At 26.3% G+C, this 21760-nt stretch overlaps 1 protein-coding gene across 2 annotated transcripts in view; it reads right to left on the bottom strand.

Moving 5' to 3' along the window:
* LOC112682321 (protein unc-13 homolog 4B) overlaps positions 1-21760 on the bottom strand; it is a 40180-nt gene that overhangs the window by 14306 nt on the left and 4114 nt on the right. The window contains exon 1 of one of the 2 annotated variants that reach the window (XM_025552865.1): positions 10037-10439. The exons of the other annotated variant lie outside the window; for it this stretch is intronic. Within the exon in view, the coding sequence (XP_025408650.1) occupies positions 10037-10125 (89 nt within the window). The 5' untranslated portion in view covers positions 10126-10439. Of the gene's footprint in view, positions 1-10036; positions 10440-21760 lie in introns of those variants that run through there. 2 annotated transcript variants of the gene reach the window in all.

The following is a 21760-nucleotide window of genomic DNA, read 5'->3' as shown; positions in this document are numbered from 1 at the left end:
CTAATAATACAATAAGTCGGCGAATGCATGATATTTCTGGAAATATAAATGAACAGCTTATTAGTAAATTAAAAAACAAAAATTTTGCAATTCAACTTGATGAAGCTACCGATAGTAATAAAGACGCACACTTGATATGTTATATTCGTTTTATGGACAAAACAAATATTATAGAAGATTTATTATTTTGTAAACCAATTTTCGAAGACACTAAGGCTCAAACCTTATTTGATATCACTAATGACTTTATGAATTGTAATAATATTAATTGGGAAAACTGTTTGGGTGTATGTACAGATGGGGCTCGAGCTATGGCTGGTCATTATGGTGGACTTCAGGCTTTAATACGAAAAAAAGCTCCAGAAATGATATGGACTCATTGTATTATTCATCGAGAATCTTTAGCATCATAAAATATGTGTCCATCGTTAAATACCGTACTTCAAACAGTTATAAAAGTAGTAAACTACATAAAAACAAGGCCTGTTAAAGCAAGATTCTTTAAAAAAATATGTGAAGAAATGGGAGCAGAGCATACTGCGTTACTGTTTTGTTGTATTAATTCTAGATGGCTATCAAAAGGAAACGTACTAATATGAGTGTTCAAACTTAGACAAGAACTTTACACTTATTTGAGTGAAGAAGGTCATAATGATTTTAACAAGTTTATTGATAGTGATTTTGTAATTAAATTAGCGTATTTTTGTGATATTTTTGAAAAACTTAATATACTCAACACATCTTTACAAGGTAAAGAAACTAATATTCTGCAATTATATGATAAAGTGGTTGCTTTTATTAAAAAAATCGAGTTATGGCAAAGGAAACTAACCGAAGAAAACGGTAAAACCACGTGTTTTTCATTTTTAAAAAGTTTTCTTGAAGATAATGATCTTGAATTACCAATGAGCTCACTAAACATAATTTCTGATCATCTGATGACTCTTAAAAATCATTTCGAGAAATATTTTACAGAAGACATCGTACAATACAATTGGATTAAAGATCCGTTTAGTGAAAACCCATTACCAAATTTCACAACTACTGTAGAAGAACAATTAATCGATATTTCATCTGATTCTTCGTTACGAATGAAATTTTCTTCATTTTCACTTTTAGAATTTTGGAGCAGCATTAAAGATGAATATTCTGAAATATCCAACAAAGCTTTGCGTGTACTACTACCATTTGCGACATCGTATTTATGCAAAGCAGGCTTTTCTGCAGTTGCTGTATTGAAATCAAAATATCGATCAAAACTTAATATTGAAAAAGAAATGCGTGTGGCTGTCACAACATTGCTACCTAATTTTGAAGAATTATTAAACAGAAAACAAGCACATTGTTCGCATTAAGTTTAAATATTAATACGCATTGTATTTTGTAATACTTTAAATTGAAGTTTAATAATATTTACTGTTAACTTATATTTTCATAAAAATTAAAGTGTTTGTATATTTAAATACTATAAATTTGTAATTTAATTTTTTATGGGAGGCGCAATTATTTTTTTTAATTTTTAGGGTGGCGTGAACTTAAAAAGTTTGGGAACCGCTGTACTAGCACATATGTGTTTGTGCGCGCGCGTGTGTGTGTGCGTGTATACAGTAAAATTAATTTATTCAAGTATAATAACTTCCAAATAGTATGGAAATATTTCATGCACTATTGACGCGAGTTACCAATCAACGTACACAAGATTGCTGATTAATGGGTATTATTGTATACAATATATAAATATATATATTTGTAATGTTTGAACAACGAATATTGTATTAACATTACGCGACGTATAACGATATCATTTTAAAAAATTGCCGTAAGCTGTACATTTTTATACGAGTTAAATATGCAACACATCTTCAGAAATTCAATACATAATGATGTAATATTTGTGAGATATACGGTTCGCATGTACCATGTATATTGTGAGATCTATATAATTAAATAGGTTGTTTTCATATCGTTTAGTTTGTATACAATTTACTCGAGGCGTAAGTACTCTTACATATTTATATAATGGTAATTTTAATTTTTTTTTTTTGTATAACATTATTCGATTTTACATAAAATCAATTTCATCTAACTACAAATTGACTGTAAATGTGCTAAAATACCTACTGAGGAGTATGAGTGTACTATTTGTTTTATTATTAACGGCATTTATTAATGTATAATATATTGTTATATTATACAAATCTTATTAATCCTGTGTCTTATTTTTAAGTTTTAATTACACATATATTATTAAATATTAATTGATAAAAACTAGAAACAGGGTTATAGGAAAATATTAAAAATATATCTAATTTTATTTGAAATCCCAATGAATTCGCGTATAACCTGAGTATCATGTGTTGTTCTATAAGTATACGCACTTAAAGAAAAACAGAGAAGTGGGTATATGTCCCACTTCACCACTGACTACACGTATATAAGATATATTAAAGTTTCTGTATTCGAATAATATAAATTACTTTAGACATTGTTGTACGCTCATACGTAATGTATTACGTTTTATGTGTGTAAATATAATTTGTACTGTTTTGAATTAACAAAGTAACAGAAATGAATTGAGAATAGCAAAAACCGATAAAGTTAAACAATTTTATACACACGGTGTACTTGCAAGAACACCATTCATGAAGCATATGTCATCATAACGCTAGATGACGTGGATAAGTACATCATTCAGTTATAGGAATAGAGCCGGAATTCTAAAATGTTATACATGGCTTATGATAAAAAATATAATTGCAAAGTTAAAAGAAATAAATGCATGTCATTCCACTAAAAAATATTATACAATAAGGATTCTAGAAAAATGACAATGTGTAATACATGATTATACTTAACGTATGGCAATTGAATGGCGTAATGAAATCGTATTTATAAATTATCATTAAATATCAATATAATTTCGCTTCGAAATCAATTAAATAATGTTACTTTTGAATATCAAACATAATTTCGTGTAATATGTTAATGATTACAAACGTTGTTATATATTATGGTTTATTATTAGCTTTATATATAAAGCACGTATAGTAATACAAAACAGAAAAATATTGTGGAACATAGATCTAGACAGTCACAATGTTAGTTTGAATAAAGTAACTTATATTATATTATAATTATAGTAAATTATAGTAGTACTTAAAAATTATTCGGTTATAACTATTAATTACAAGTCTATAATTGTATGGGCGAGATATTTTATATATGAAATTCACGTATCCACGAAATCTAAACAACACTTAAATTTTTTTTCCCAAGTAAAAATATATTTAGCATTTATGATAGACAGCAAAATAAAATAAAAATTCTAATCTAAAATCAGGCATTTATAATCATACAAAATATGGCGTGGTTATAAATTTCCGAATTATTACTTTAATAATATGATGAATGATTTACAATGTTATGTTATTAACCTAACCTTCGTCGAAGAAAATCTAACTGGTAATTTTAAAGTCCGCTATGGTAACAAAATATTAAAAATTATTCGAGAGGCGTCTAATTGCAGCAGTTGAAATATACTTAATTTTTAAATTTATTAAATTACACATATTTTTAATTAGTGAAATATGCTAAATTATGATTTTATGTTAATATGGTACATCCTTTAAACATCAAAATATGCGTTGATATACAAAATAAAATGTTGTACTCAGATTTTCAGTACTATGATTCGTTGACACAATTTACTACCGTGATTGTGCATACATATAATACTAAGCATATTTTTACTAAACAAATTCGCACTCTAGTTATTACAATTCATGTAATTCCACGAATTATGTTAAATTAAATACATAGGTGTTTCATAAATACTTTGATCTGCAAGTATTATTAAATTATCTATACTTGTAATTTACCTTATATTTCTACACAAAAATTATATTATTTATCAATGATTAATTTAATGTAAAGGATAAATTATCAGTGTACAAATCAATTTGAAATAATTTAAACAGTTAAAGTAATCGACCAAACTATCGCATAGAAAATTAAATTAATTAATGAAACATTTACTTGTATATATTCACTATTTACGTTAACGAATTATCGTTATAATAATATGTTAAACGTGTAATAAGTCTATCGTTATAATGTAGACAGTTTATCTTCTTTTATTTTATAGATTTTTTGCGAATTAAAAAAATGTTTAACCCGGTTGTTCGTTACAATATGATTGTTGTCAGTTTTAATTTTTAAGAGTCACCAATTATAATTTATTTACGAGTATATTTTATCATAATAATCTCTAAATGAGTATAAAAATTAGGTACCAAAATTTACATAAATATATTTCAGGTTTTTTTATCGTTTACCTTGTTTAATAAATTTCATTTGAGTTTTGGAAAATTTTCAATTGATTCAAAGTATAATACACAAATTATAATTTATAAATTACGAGTATTACAAATTATAATATAATTATATTTTATCATTTTATCATAATATTTACTAAATATATATAAAAATTAGACAACAAAATTTACATAAACATATCTCAGGTGTTTTTTACCTTTCTTAATAAGTTTCATTTAAATTCTGAAAAATTATCAATTATTGATTGAAAGTATAATACACACAAATTATAATTTTATAAATGATTACTTATTAATTTCGCAAATTCTAACATGGGCACTGGTTAATATCAGTTAATATCATTTTTTTATACTTTATTAATTGCAGATATCGATTACATTAAAAAAATAGCGATAAAAAAATAATTTTTTATAAATTGATTAATTTAAATATTAAAAGGTACGATGATCTGCAACTTTGGAAAATAAAATATAAAAGTTCAATTTCTGTAAATTATGTATATTTTTGTACGAAAAGTTCGTAATCAACTATTATGAGTTTTTAAACCAATAAAAACTACAAATAATTTATTGATAAAATTGACAATTTTCTAAGAAATTCAATAATATTCTTAATTTTACTCACATACCAAATCAAACTGTATGCATCATTCATATCTAATTAAACTCAACGTTTTCCAATTCATTTTTAATTTCATGTTGCAATGTATAACGAAGAAATCGAAAAATTATGAAAAATAAATTTCTTCGAACTTTAAAATGTGATGAAAAACATTAAAATATTCAGGCGACATTACATTATGAATTTGTGATTTCTAAGTAGTTACAAGGATTTAAAATTATTACGGTTGTTATTTGGAGGTTTTTTAAAGCAAAAATTGTTCCCGTAGTGATGTTGAAACCAATTTCAATTCGATTACAGAACATAGTAAAACAATAATACTTACCTTGACAAGTCTTATCCATCGTGTAGCATTTTCTAACAGTCAGAAAAATGATTATTATTAATTGAACAGCTGAGTAGAAAAAGGACAATATTTTAGAAATATAAAAAGTGAATTGAGTTACCCATTTTATAGCCGAATGGCAAATTCATTATTTATTAGACATAGACTCAAATTTAAAAGTCAGCGTTAAAAATATTTGGCGATAATTTGTGTATGGTACTTAAAACCAGAAATAACTTCGTTAGCATTTTTTATTGACGAAAAATCAAAGGAAACAATATTGTATTTAATATTATAAAATCTAGTTTAATCCAATGCAATACTTATTACATTTTTTTAGAAATCTAAATTTTTTTATTATTCTTGTATAGGATATTTGTTCGTATCATAAATCGTTATTCTGATACTTATATTTAAAAAACCGTAAAAAATAAAATTTTTAAAATAATTGAAGTATTCGATATTTTATAATTTTTCTTATAAAATAATAGATGTATTTATGAAACATTTGATGTACATATATATTTTTATTAAAAATATAAATTTCAATAATTTAAGGTATGAACATTTTTACAAGAAGTTCAATAGTTTAATGTTTACACTCAAAAAACGACAAACCAACCCAATATTGCAATTTTTCAACCATCTTGGTGCACATTAAGGGGATTAGTAATCATAACCAAATTTTACTCAAATTACTTTCTTATAATAATGAACGAGTGATTGGCACTTGTCCGAAAAATGACAAGAATCTAAGAAATAATAAGGTTCGAAATTTGAAAAATCAGTAGTGACTAAATCGAAAATTATCAAATCCAATTATATAATATTAATATATTGATAAAAGTAATACAGTACAGTCAACTCGTAATATAAAAAAGTTGATTTAACGAAAATTTCGATATAACGTATAAAATTGTCGGACCCTTGAAAATCTCGTGATATAACGAAAAATTAAATGCATTTTGGTCCTCTCGATATAACGAAGATTTTTTGGCCAATGTTCACGCAATGTAACGAATTTTTACAATTTTGGAGATTGATACACCACGTTTTACGGATTTTTTTCGGCTATTATTATGCGATAAAATATTGTTCATGTATCTTTAATATGATACACGTCTGTCAACCTGTGGTCACTCGCACGCAGAAGTGTTCCGCAGATAAGACATTTGCGTTATTTATAGAAAAGTTGTTATGTTTATCACTGTAGGTAGAAAGCATACCTTTAATGGTTATATAAAGAAATAATAATAGTTGGTTTATTTCAAACTTCGATTAGTTGGGACGATGACATATAAGTGATAATTGTTGTATTGTTTATATTTCCGCATGCGTGTAATAACATACCTACGTATTATCTAAACTACAGTACCTCGATTATTATCATTTTTTTATTTTTTTTATTCGATTTATGTATTAATGTTTTAATTTAATTTAAAACAAAAAATGGCTAGAATAAGTGAAAATCAAATTGCTGAGTTGTTAATGGAAGAATCTAATATGCAGTATTTAATTTTTAATTTCTTTTTTTTTATATTTATGTAAAATTGATTGTAAAATAAAATAAAAATTTCATCTTACTTTAAAAATGTATGAAAAATAAACAATAATAAATACCTAATTATTAACATTGAATTAAATTGTAATTTATTAGTTTGATATTAGTTTTATTATTTTTATGAGTTTACTAAATGCGGATCATAATTCTGCGTGCGAGTAATTATGATGTTGTACGTCATGCGAATGATCACGGGTTAAATATAAATATAAATTTGTTGCTATCGACAAAGATTTGGCTATCTGTAGATTTTTCAATGACGATGAGATTTCGAATAAAGCTGATGATGAAGAAGAGTGTTCCGAAGATCCTCCGTAAGCTCGAATGAAGCAAAATTAGGTCTCCGTGCCGTCTTAAATTGTTTACAAAGACATGATATTGACGACAGTGTATTTTGTAGTATTCTAAATTTGGACAACACTATTAATGACGTAAGCGTAAGTGGATACACACAATAAAAAAAAATTACTGATTTTTTAAAAAAATAAATAAGTATGTATGATATGTATAAAAAATTTATGATTGTGTCTAATAAAATATTTAATAATAATCTAATATCTGTGTAGGTATGTAATTATAAAAATCTAATAAAATCCAAATTTTCTTTTAAATATTGTTTAAATAAATTTTTTTGATTTATGCTTTTGATATAATGAATTTCGATGTAACGAACTTTCGATATAACGAACTTTTTGCTCGGTCCCTTAAAATTTGTTATACCGCGAATTGACTATATTATGATATATTGGTCAATGGAAAGTAATTAGTTTTTCATGATTAGTAGCAAATATCAACTGAAATTTAGTAATAATCTTGTAAAAATATAATTAATGTATTATTTTATTTTATATTATTAGTAAAATATTATAAGAAATGAATTTACCAACTACTTTCTGTATACCTCGGTTTTCAGTTCGTATCCGGTTTCAAATCTTCCCCGGGTTTCAAAATCAGATTTTAATCAATTTTGACGCCCTAATACCTACAATAAATAGTAAATACCACAGACGAATAAAGATATCTTTATACATAGATATAAGACTTTTTAATATCATATATCTGTGTCTTTATATGCCTATGGTAAATGCACAAGGATTGATTGGTCATAAAATGTGAACCGTGGTATAGTTTAAATTAAATATAACTATTATCGAAAAATATAATAATTATCATTCAAGTAAAACAGTGTAACTTTCCTTAAAAAAAAAAATAATTGTGTAATATAATTTTTTGAAATTTTATATTGGCAACACATTTTATGCCGCCATCTTTCGATTACAGTACTTATCATTTTTTGGACAACTGCCCCCAACTCATAATGAACAAAATGTAGGTGTGAGAATTTAAAAAAAATAATTTTTTTTCTCAATCTATAATTAAGGATCCACCCAAGTATGTATATATGTTACAGTTAAATCTCGAAATTTGTCAAAACTGATAGTGACTAGTTAAAACTATAATTAACCAGGACTTCAATGTTAATACTAATATTTAATTACAATTTTGTGAAAACTGGTATTGATTAGTTAAAACTAGTTTTGACGAATTTCGGGTTCTTAACAAACCGGTGTTAAAGTCAATAAAATACATGGGTAAATTAACGGCCATTAGTAAATTGTGCCCGTAGTATCTACTTAGTGACCTTGAATTCATCGTTACTTGGTATTTTTAGAGTCAGAAAATGTTAGTAATTATTTTAACTATGAATTAATGCCTACAATGCCTGAAGATAATCGACTTAGACAATTTTCTTGTTATTTTTAAAATGAGTATATTTTATTTGCTGACTTTCCTCCGAATATTTGGGTATCAGCTTCCGCAACATAAACTCGGACAACTAATGCTTGTGAATCTTTCCTGTACTAACTGTATTTTTTATTATTAACATTTTTAACCTAAGAAAAAATATTAAAAAAAACTATAGTTAATACTATAATATTAAAAAAAAAAAAAAAATGAATTTTCCTATTTTTATTAATTAATTTTTTCATCTGAAGTAAACTAAAAAAACATTTTAGGAAGACAGTGATAGTCGCCTCCTCGTGGTGTCCTCTGGGTAATACTAAATGACTATCATAAAAATAATATTTCTATTGGGCGCACCGTGTACTTGTGTGTTTGCTTTAGTCCATGTACCAATGTGGATGCGTTAATATTTATAAACCATATTTAACTTTATATTTGTTTTTTTGATTCTTTTAAATTTCAAAATATTCAAACAACTCTTCCATTAATTTTATAAATGAATTTAATTAATACATATTCATTGTTATTTTATTAACTTTTTTTTTTGGTCACCATCTTTTATTATATAATTGTGGAACTTTTCGTGAGATTTCATATAATACTAAATAGTATAATATTAATTTATACACTTATAGGGTCGTCTTAATTTATATTGTATTTTGAAGTTTACTGTTTAGCTATATATTATATAGATAGAATAACCATGAATTTTATAATTTTAGCTAATAAGTTTCAAATGTATCAGTTATTAAAAATTTAAATAAACGTGTACTTCAGGTACACGGATTCTCGAATAATTACACGAGTATTAATACGTTCAAGATAGAGTACACGGGGGGATCTGTGTACACGTGTTGGTTAACACCCGGTCAAAATTGCGGGCTCTATATATCAGTGTATTTTTCAAGACTTGTATACTAGGTGACACAAATGTCGTCCGGTGATAATATTTTATCTCCTAGTTATTAGGATTTTGAAAGTCTAGGCGAATGCATTGACAATTTTGAGAAAAAATTATTTGTCGCTCAGTGAAAATACCTTAAAAAATGTACTGATATAAATATATTGAAAACGATCCCGACGGCTAATAATAATAGATTTGTCGCCAAGTGAAAATACCTTAAAATATGCACTGATATATATTGAGAACGATCCCGGCGGCTAATAATAATAATAAATTAAAAAAATACTATAATAGGGGATTATTTCTATAGTACCGATCAGTGTATTACACTATATTTCGTATACGGATTAATAACAATATAAATATATAGTCCACATGTGAATCTATTATTGGCATTTGTTGACGTTTAACGATATTATGATAACGAGCCACTGCTCTACCAACCGTAAAGTGGATCCAATTTTCTATGTATTATCTCATATTAACATATCACGGCATTAATAGTACTACAAACAACGAGAGCAACGGCTATTATAATATTTACTTCTGGTCCGTGGAAGTAATGCTCAAACCACTGATTCTTCGCTGCAATCTATTGTAGAATCCTTTCCAGATGGACTCTTCGTCCTCCATCGTCGCGTCGTGTTCTCCTTACCGTTCACCCCGCCAACGTAATATTTATTAGAATAATGCCCGCGTAAGTAAACAATATTATAACGATAATAGTATGACCGTGGCGCACGTTTTAGAAATGTTCACGAACAGGACAATCACTCGATGGTTAATACGCTTGTGCGCGGACGAAACAATCACTCGGTACAGTACGACCTGCGGCGAAAGATTTATGTGGAAAGAGCATGTAACCGTATTCCGCATAGAGGTGGTACGCGATTGACCGTCGACGGTGAACGGTGCGCCGGCTGTAAGCCTGTAATAACGCGGAGGAAACCGATTTCAGTCGGACCGAAAATTATCACGAAGCGTATTCGAGTGGGGCTAACCTTCACGGTTATTACGTGTACGCATAAAACTTCTTCACGTGAATAATATGAAAAGCATACGACAGCGGTTCCCAAACGGTGAGCCGCGCAGGGGAGGCGTAAGGCAAATATTTATATTATATATTTCATTATCATATATGTATTTTTAGATCGATAATAATTTGATTATATTTAAATAATAAAAAATGTTGTTTTATTAATTCATGGGAGATGTAATTAACTTTTTTTTGTTTTGAAGATGCGTGACTAAATGCGAGAGTAAAAATTTAAATTTTGAGGTGCAATTATCATTTAATTTAGTGTATTTTAGAGAAAACGTACTTCAATAATATTGTAAAATTCATAATCGACTATGATACAACTACATATAGCGTAAAAAATCAATTATCTAACACTGTGAAAAGTAGAAATGAATGTTAATGATAACATAATGGGTTAATAATAGTGCGGTATTATTACATTCTCTGATCTGATTCGTTCGTATTTTAAACGATAACGCTTACGTAGTACGTTTGTAAATATAAAAGGATAATTTACATATATACTCGTAGAAAAAGTTAGTTTATTTATTTTAATAAACAGAATAGTTTTCATCCATTCCTGTTTACAAATTATTAGTTTTAACTACTGATGTGCCGTGGGTAAATACCCGACGGATAGGTAAATGTTTTGGGTATTTACCCACTATAATACGTATTTACCTACCAAAAATTTGAGTAAATATTTTTTTTTATTGTTAAACATAATTATTTTTATTAAATAAATTTCATTTTAAAATTTGAAGCGTTTTGGTTAGTTTTTAAATTCTTGAATTTATTTTTTCCCCATTAAAAATTTTATTGGTTTCAAAGCGAATAAAATTAACATAAACTTCATAAATATAATTTATGTACTGTAATCATCAGTCTTAGAAAAACATAAAAAGTCAGGAAACAATAATAAAATAGTATTGTGATACCCATAAATTGGTTTTAGCATAACAAATAAATTTATCCAATTTATCGGGTAAATACCCGGTATTTACTGAAATTATATTTACCAGGTATTTGCCCATTACTAGTCATAACACACTATTAGTTATAATTATTCCCAAATAATGACATACTCCTTTAAGTTGTTACTTATGTTAAATTATACTATGTAATCAGGGCTTTAACTTTTTCAGCGTCCAATGCGAGAATTATTTTGGGGTCCCTCCCTTTTAAACGACTTAAGTATATAACTTAAGCAGGCAGAATTTGGGGAACAGGAAGGGCTAAGCCACATGCATAAAAAAAAATGATCAAAATTGTTTTTCAAACGTGCGTACTCGCCTCACATTTGTAAATCATACAAAGAACAAATATGAGTATAATAATAATAACATAGAGATTGTTTATAAAACTGTAATTGTACCTGTTAACTATATAAGTATACCACTCCTCACATATTGATATAATAATAAATAATAATAATACATTTTATATTAAATCAATTTTTTTTTTCTAGCATTAGTAGGTAATTTGCAAGGATCAGGTTTGATCATATTTAATACTTATTTTGATGCCTTTAAGGCGCCCTTCTGATTTTCTTATCCAGTCGCATACGTTTATTGTATTTTTATCTAAATCTGGCCCTGCATTTAATAACATTATTCTAAATATTTTCTTTGAAATTGTAATATTTCTGTTTATTTTCTTTGATCAAATACACAATTACGTCTAGAAGAATTGCAACGATCATCGTAATTAAAAATATATATAATGCTAATATATAATATATAATTATAATTATTTATATAAATCATAATAAGTATAAACAAGTGATTGAATTATTTTGAAATATTTATAGAACTATAGTTTATTATCAATAACACTAGTACTGGGTTTTTTAAACTAATTTATTTACAACGATATTCCTATGGAAAAAATAATTTTATTTATTTTTTATTTATATTAAAGCACCGAAGTGTCTTAAATATTCTACATTTTTATACTATACCCAAATCAAGTAAGTAAGTACTGAAATTAATTGCACAATTATTTTTACTTATGTTCAGTATAGTAGGTATTTATTTACATATTTTTCTATGTTGCCAGTTGTAAGTAATAAGTTGTTGACAATTATAATTTTACTTATTAATATTATGAGTTATTAATATTGCTTAATCTACTATAAGAATCTATTGGTGCTTAATATCTTAATCTACTGAGATATATATTTAAAAAATATAAAATATTTATACTTTTTTGTAAATACTTTAAGCGCTTCAATATCAAAAAGTATACAACTGAATTTAACACATGTACATAATATTTATTGATATTTATAATATTTTATTGAAATAAATTATGTTTATAATTGCAATGTATACTTAATAAAGTATACATATATATAAATACAATACATATTAAAATAGTTGTAATGGTGCCAAATTGTAACATCTTCCAAAAAACAATAAAAAAAAAATAACCTGAATTCAATAATTTAAAGAAAAATATAATTAAAAACCAAAATCTAGATAATGACATAATATATTCAGGCATAGCACTATTTAAAAACTTAAAACACAAATTTTCGAAAATACGAATGTATTTACATAAATAACAAATTTTTAAAAAGTATATTTCGTAAATTCTTTGATGTAGCTCTTTTAAAAATGTTTTATGAATTTATGATATTATACATATTTTCAATAAACGAAAATAAATACAAATGCATTTTTTATATTTTATTTGACAATTTTATTTTTTAAATTTATGATAATAACATTCTTTCTTAAATATATATGCAACTGTAGTGTAAAATATAGTACAATATTATATTTTATTTATGTCTTACCAATCAACGTACTAAAGACCAATAATTATTGCATAAATAAATTATTATCAATAAAAATAAGTGTTGAAATTGTATTGTATAAATAAATTATTTATGGTTTATGATTAGAATTTAAAAAAAGTATACGAATAGTATCAGTGGCGTAGCCAGGATTTTTCAATGGGGGGGGGGGGGTTAAAGTTAAGGTCTATACAATAGGTAGGTATACATAAAACATATTATTTTAAATTTTCTTGTACTTTATTTAAAGCATTTAATGTCAAACAATATTTTAATTACATTAAAATTTACATCAAACGTAGTTTTCTTGTTATGATCGCTAATTTATTTAGGGCATCATCAGGGTTTATCTTTAAATCACTGTGTATATTCATCATTGCCAAACCATTCAACCTATTTTAACATGTGGTATTTCATAAATATGTTTTCAATCTTTTTAATGTTGAGAAACATCGTTCACTGTTAACAGTTGTAACTGGGAGAGTTGCTAAAATCAGTAAAAGTTTGAAAGTAGAAGGAAAAATTGATATGTAATATTTTTGAAGAGCGTCGATAGCATTTTTTTTGGTAAATATTTAGTTCCTGTACATTTTTGTTGCCAAATTTTTATTTCACTCACTACTGCTAACACACTGCAATCTAAATCGCCTAATTACATTTCAACTACCTGCTAAATTTTGTATTCATATTGTATACCAGTGGTGGCCAAACTTTTTTTTCCTCATGCCATAAAAAACAACTTTTTTTTTATCGCGGGCCATAAAAAAATGCATTCTAAATTTTTTTTTACGTAAATGCAAAATATTACAGTTATACAAATAAGTGCTGTAATATAGAAGACTTTCGTGGGCCAGATATTAAATGATGGCGGGCCGGAGTTGGCCCGCGGGCCGTAGTTTGGCCACTACTGTTATATACTATTGGATGATCGTAAAATAATGTTAACATTTTCAATTATAGATCTATGAGATAAAAATCTATCATTTAATTGATTTATAAAAATGATCTAAAAAAGGAATGAATAAAGATATTTTGTAATAATCTTCAGGCAAATCAACCTGGATATTGCATCTGTTTTTTTTTGCTTATTAGTTGTACGAGGAATAGATATTTCAATGTTTAACGCATCACATTTAGATTTTACATAATTAAATATAATTTTAAATTCACTTTTATCATTTAATCTTAGTTTTTTAATTATATTTACTACATCATCAGCGGTTTGAATAGCTTCAACCAGATCTATATTCCTTGTCTGAAGAAACTTACTTAATGGTAAACTCTAACTCAACATGTATCCCAGTATATAAGTTGCTAGTATAAACAGGCCCGGCTCAAGTATATAAACAAATATAGGCGAAATTTAGTTTTTGTCGCCCCTTACGTGTAAATATTTTATCATTTTTTTTTTTTTTTTTATACATAAAAATTGCCCAGGAAAAATGCCGCCCTAGGCATGTACTTACAATCACCTACCCCTTGAGCCGGGCCTGAGTATACATTCTGGTTGTCTTATAGTACACAGCAATTGGTATGCTCCTGATGAAGCATCCTTATCAAGCCAAGTACAAATGTTTGATAAACTATCAACTATTGCATCAAATAATTCGAGGAAAATAATTATTGAATCATGTCGATCTACCCATCTTGTTGGACATAACAGTTTCAAATGGTAATGGGTTAATGAAGAAAATATACGTCTTATTGATTCGGATATGATGAGAGAAAAAATCGTTTTCGTACATGATAAATTGATAACATGGAATATCGATAGTCTAATAATCAATATGATGTTATGTACACATTATTATATTGTTACGTACCATTTTTCAAATAAGAACTCATCGTATGTGTATGCATCGTTATTAGCCACCGAAGAACAACACAAAATGAGTAATTTATTTTTCTATAATTGATCACCATCGGTTGTCTACCACGGTCAACTATCAACGACGCCGTGCATACAAGGAACTGAATAATTTAAAAAAAAAAAAAAAAAATTAAATTAAAACTAATTGGGGGGTTACAACACCCAAAACCCCCCTGGCTACGTCACTGAATAGTGTAGACATGATCAAAGAAGAGAAAGAAGAAAAAGTATATTTATATAGACAAAATTATTAGTAGATCGATATAATTAATACTTAACAATATAAATAATTTGCATATCTTGATCTTAGCACCTTGAACCAGGGACTAAAATTGTGTACAGTATGACACACTTTGTGTAATACGAAATGTTAAGTGTGTAGTACGAAATTAAAAAGTGTGTTGTGGTTCTACATTATGATATTTGTTTTTAATTTTAAATTTTCTTATTAAATTATTTTACATATTTTTAAAATCCCAAGATGTATTATCAGTAAAATCTAAAATACCAACTATTTCAACTCTGTTATTCATTACTATTAACGTTTGAAAGGAGAGCATGATAAAATCCTTAAGTGTGCAGTATGAAAAAGTATATATTTTAGCCTCTGCCTTGAACCTAATGCCAAAATGTATTTTCATATCATATATCATTACAATAACGTGACCCTTATAGCGAATAAAAAAAAATTAACCAGTAATATATATATATATAAACAAAATAGGAAATATTTGATGCTGTAGAGAGAATGAATGAGTAATTATAATAACGATACATAATAACAGTGCAGAACTTTAGAACGAATAAAAAAAAATTAACCAGTAATATATATACTCGTAAATATATATATATATATATCTAAATACACAATAGGAAATATCTAATGCTGTAGAAAGAATGAATGAGTGATTATAATAACGATACATAATAACAGTGCACTACAAAATTGTAACTACATATTAAGTAAACTAACTGATATGTTTTCAAAAAAATAAGATATTAAGTGGGAGATTTATGTTTCTGATTGGTTGCTAAAAATATATTATATTAATATGTAAAAACTTACATTATTTCATGTTTGGTCGCTTGAAAGGAACAACTATCAAATATGTTTTTTTTATAGGTAATAAGATTATGATCGTTTAATATATAAAATTCCCTAAGTTTATTTTCAACCTAATTTTCTCTCATTGTATTGTTTATTTCACAACTATTTTGTTGTTCTATGGAACCGCCCAAAAAATAAACTTCAAGGCTATTGTTAGAATATTATGAGAACAATAACTTATATAAGTAAGAATAATTAAAATTAATTAACTAATGAAACAATAACAAAAAGTGAATCTGCATTAAAACTAAATAGCTCTCCGAAGACATTTTAGTGTTGAGTGCTACTAATAGGTACTTGGCGTATGTCCTTTTCTATATTATTATTATTTGTTTGATTTTTCTAATGCAATTAGAATAATATTTAATGTTATTGTACAATGTTTAAATGTTTTTTTTAAATTTTTCGTAAAGCATTACAAAAACTATGAAGATAATCGATAATGGTTAAATTGTTTCCAATTTACACTCTAAAATTTTAAAATATATTATAACATTTTAAATATCAATATTGTACAACTTGGTTAAAAATCTATTACCAGTGAATTGTAGATTTTGGACAAAACTTTGGAGTTGGGATGTTGTGAAGGTCACATAGGAAGGTGTGTATCAAATAATGATAATTAATAATAAATAATGACATGAGGACACACACGAATTAGATAGTATACATGTAATTATACTTCATAAAAACATTTAAATCAAAACATCGAGTTAGGATAAATTAAATTATAGCTTGAATTGATATATTAAAACTTAAATGAACAAAATTTGATACTTATTGCGGTTAACTACCACTACTAATTTGTGATCCAACTGAACCATATGTCGATTAATTATACGAATAATTTAAATACTATAAAATTATTCTTGTATTTTGTTTAAATTATATGCATATAATATATGTTTTTTTTTAAAGAATAACTAGTGATTTAATTAACAGATATTTAGTAACTAAATTGTTGTTTACTATTTAGATAATATTTATAGTTAATTTATATTTTTATCTACGAGGGGTAAATGATAAGTAATACACAAGCGCTGATAACTTACATTTGTAATAAGATAAAGACTTCAATTTGATGTCAAAATGTAGCTATTATTATTATTTAAAATTGCCAAATTGCACTTGAACATCACTTGACTTGTTTCTAATTTGTACGTGTCAGAATGGAGCTTAATAGAGATGTAATGTAATCAAGATTAAAATAACTAGCTGTAATAGTATATATATGTAGGTATGAAAGTATATAGGTACATATATTCATTAAAAACATTAAGCCGTTTCCTCGAATGGTTAGTAAAATGTATGCTTTGCGCTTTTCTGGATCCATGTAAAAATATGTATACGTAACTTGACTTGCAGCCATGTCAGTATTACGTATTCTTAAATAAACAAGGCGTACAAGGATTTAAAAATTCTACGTACTTGTGGTCCGTGTTTTTTATGAACGTGTTTTCGATATTTATTTTAAAAATATGTGACTAAAACACATAAATATTAAATGTTTTGTGGATAATTAAGGCGCATATTATTCCAATAAAAACTGTTTGATTTTTTATCGAATTTTTATTGAACAATCATGTTGTCAAAAACATAAATTATTAATTAAAAGAAAAATGGAAGTAAAAATAAATAAAATAATAATTCTTACAAATATTCAATTTCAATAAAGATAATTATATTATTGTTAAATAAAGTTTTTTCATGTTTTGCTAACAAAACAAAGTAATTTATAAAATAAAATAAATTAAATTTAAGGTTATCTCTTTTGAATCATCAATTCGATATTTTTAACAAAAATGAGTTTTATTTTAAGTTCTAACTAAACACCAATATAAAACAATACATATTGTTTAAAAGAAATAACGAAAACTATAAAAAAAAAAACGTAATACAGTTGTGAATTCAACTAATGGGAAGTATAAACCGTCCGTTTAGTTTTATCAACGGGTTATTATATAGTTAAACAATTTAACTGTTAATCACAAAAGCATGTGATATTATTTTGCGTTACTACAACATAGCATAATATTATTATCTAATTGCTTATGATTTATACCGTTAGAAGTAATAAATTAATAACTAATATAATCTTAAGTAATTGTACTAAAATGTTTTTGTATTAATAATACTAGTTATACTATAAAACTAGTAATTTATTTTGGATTCACGTAAAGATTTATTTTGTTAAGCAATATTTAAATCCAACGAGACTTCTTATAGCTACCGATTACTGACAAATAATGAAAAAAAAACTAATCTATTATTTAATTACTTAACATTTCGTGATTCATATCAATTATTATAGTTTGTACTATCACTAAAATATTCGATATAATCTTTGTTATAAACATTGCACAACATTAAAATTAGATCATTGATATATATGTTCTTTTTTTTGTAAATATCCAAAAATTAAATGTAATTTTTTTATAACTTACCTCACGAAAAAATTGAAAACCTGTATAGTATAACATTCTAAACGAAAACATTTGACATACATAAGGTATTGATATATTTATTTATTATACATTGAGTTTCTCTTATACTCAGTGGCGAATTTATATGCAGGCACTATAGGTACGTGCTTATGGCGGTAAATTTAAATAATGTATTTTGTTATTCATTATTAATAAAAATTGAGAAAATTTTAAAAATTGTGTTTAAACATCTATTTAGAATTTTTGTTAATTTACCTAATTAATATATATTAGAATAGGCCTATTGGAAATTTCTGCTCTAAATAACTAAAATAATATACTTATATATAAATATACTATAGTAAGTAATAAAATGATAATTCAGTTACTGCAGTATATTATTTTAGTTATTTAGAGCGGTCATTTTCAATAAGCCTACACGTGGAAAACATAAATACGCCCCTGCATATATTACTGTATTCGATATGAAATTATTATGAAATGTAAATGATAAATGTGCATAATAATATAATATACCCATTTCTGTTAATTTTAAACTATCATTGTCAATGATGAGAAGCAAATAAAAAATATATCACTACAATAATTTGATATAATAATATAATTGTCTACAACGGCATTAAACAGTATTGAGTAGATTGTTTTAAATAAAAGAAATAGTTTTTGGATTGTTTTATTTAATACTTTATTTTATAGTTTTAATTTTACTCGTAGTCGAAAGGTATTTTACATTCTTATATATTAATATAGTTATTAAAAATAATTGTTTTTTTAAGACATTATAATTTATCGAAGAATATTTGCAAGTATTTGTAATTTAAGTGATCCATATGGAGTAGTTATAGCTCGAATGGTGAAATATTCAGGGACTCCAATCTTTAAACATGTACTTATATAAATGTAAATAATTTACTACATCAGTTCGATATTGGAATTGTATATTTATCGTCGCATTTTCAGAAAAATATTTTGATAACATTTATCAAAAACATCCTTCCGGTGTAATGGCGTAGGAAGTTTACCAGATAGAGTAATACTAATAATAATAATAATTACTCTATGGTTTACCATTATTCAACGCCGATAACTTATCACTAGTGCTACGCTCCATAGAAAATTACGAAAAGTCGCCATTTTATATCGGATAGGGTGAATAAAAATAAAATCAATATGTTTGAAGTATACCTAATTTGACGTCCCTTCATAATTCACCCCCTATACAATGTATACGTGTATACATGTCATGATCCGTCGTATACTCTTGCCACTGATACAATATGGTACAGATAACTATTACTAGTACAGAAAAATATTTATTTCGACCGACACTCATTGATAAACGGTTAATGTTGTAGTTGAAAAAAAATATTTGTCTGATAAATAGTATTATTTCACTATCAGATTGCACTGTAAATAGCACGCATGCCAGCTGCAGTTACAGTAATATAACGAAACATGGATAACATTATATGTTGTTGGTTTGCAGTATTGTGTAAAATATAATCTGCAATCCCAGCTGATTTCCACTATTGCTGCAGCTGCAGCGCACGTAATTCAGGCGAATATTAATGTAATGTTTAATTCATGCGGTGAATTATAAAATTATGCGCTTTGTGGAGACAATCGAAGCGAGTTGGTATAATTACCTTGGCGCATTTTTGATTAATTTAAATTTGTACACAAAACGTCATATCTTAATGACATACGATATGATTGCGATAATATAAACATATAATATATAAGATACAAATGTGTTATTGTTTTACATGTTGTGCCAAGTACTGAAGGGCTGACCATCGGAAACATTTACATAACATAACATTTACGTATTTCGTATCTTAGACAAAAAATGACAAGCCAATTGGTGGATACTATAAATTTGTTTCACGCACATTATAATAAAAGTACCTCGAGAAGTCGTTTACAATTTATTACAATTTTCAATTCATTCGCAATAAAGATGATCGTACTAGATACCTAGTATTTGTTCACTGTCTTAAAGAGCCGTATGTAAATTGCTCCACGAAACCGATAACAAAGGGTACTATGTAATTTACCACACAAAAAATGTATTCATCATTTAGTCATTATACCTAGTACGTTAATTTTATCTTATATTATATTCCGAGTCGTGTATCGTCATTTTTAACATAAATAACGTTAACATTTGTAAATTGTGACTGAATAATAAAAATATTTATAAATATTAGCTGAAACAAAACAGATTTTGTATCTATAAAAATCAAAGTATCTAAATTATAAAATATGTATTAACATACAAATCAATTCCTTATAATATAATTTGGTTGAGTAGGCGTTATTAAACAAATGGGGCAAATTACAATATGAGAAGTTACGAGGTGGCGCAAATTACATGTGCTATCGATGCTGCAAATTATTGTTACCCTCTCAAAAACGTAATTTTAATTGGATATGGTTTTAGAGTTATTGCTTAGGTACCTACTACCGACTGTAGGGGTTATTTTCTTTAGGCAATGTTGATCTCTAATTTCTACAATAAAATGCTGAGATTTCAATCGCGAAATATTAGATATGAATTTAAAACTGAAATTTTTAAATGCATAAGTTTTAGTTTTATACACATAATAAACAAAATTTTTTAACTCATACAGATTAACTAGCATTATAAATTATTTGCAAACTAATCGTCAAACATTTGATGCTACGTGTATAAGTAATTATATATCGTGATATCATTTGAATATTGTATTTTATTTATTTTTTAGTACCTAACTCAGATTCAATTGACGAAATAAATAGTTTCATTGCAGTACAATTTAGGGTGGAATTCAACAATAAATCTCATATGCCCGTAGTATAAGCCAAGCGTCCCATAACACCTGTTTTGTAGGTTGAACATCTTACAGAATCTATATTGTATATAATTAACAAAGGGTCCACCTTATTTTTTTTTCTTTACAATTTTAGAGTATACGTTGATGATGGATGATAGTGCGCAAATGGGGGGTACCTGTACCTACAACACGACTACAGGATTTTACAC

Source organism: Sipha flava, unplaced genomic scaffold, assembly GCF_003268045.1.
Source record: "Sipha flava isolate LNK unplaced genomic scaffold, YSA_version1 202_pilon_pilon, whole genome shotgun sequence".
Classification (NCBI taxonomy): Eukaryota; Metazoa; Arthropoda; class Insecta; order Hemiptera; family Aphididae; genus Sipha; species Sipha flava.
This window is presented reverse-complemented; position numbering and strand designations above follow the sequence as displayed.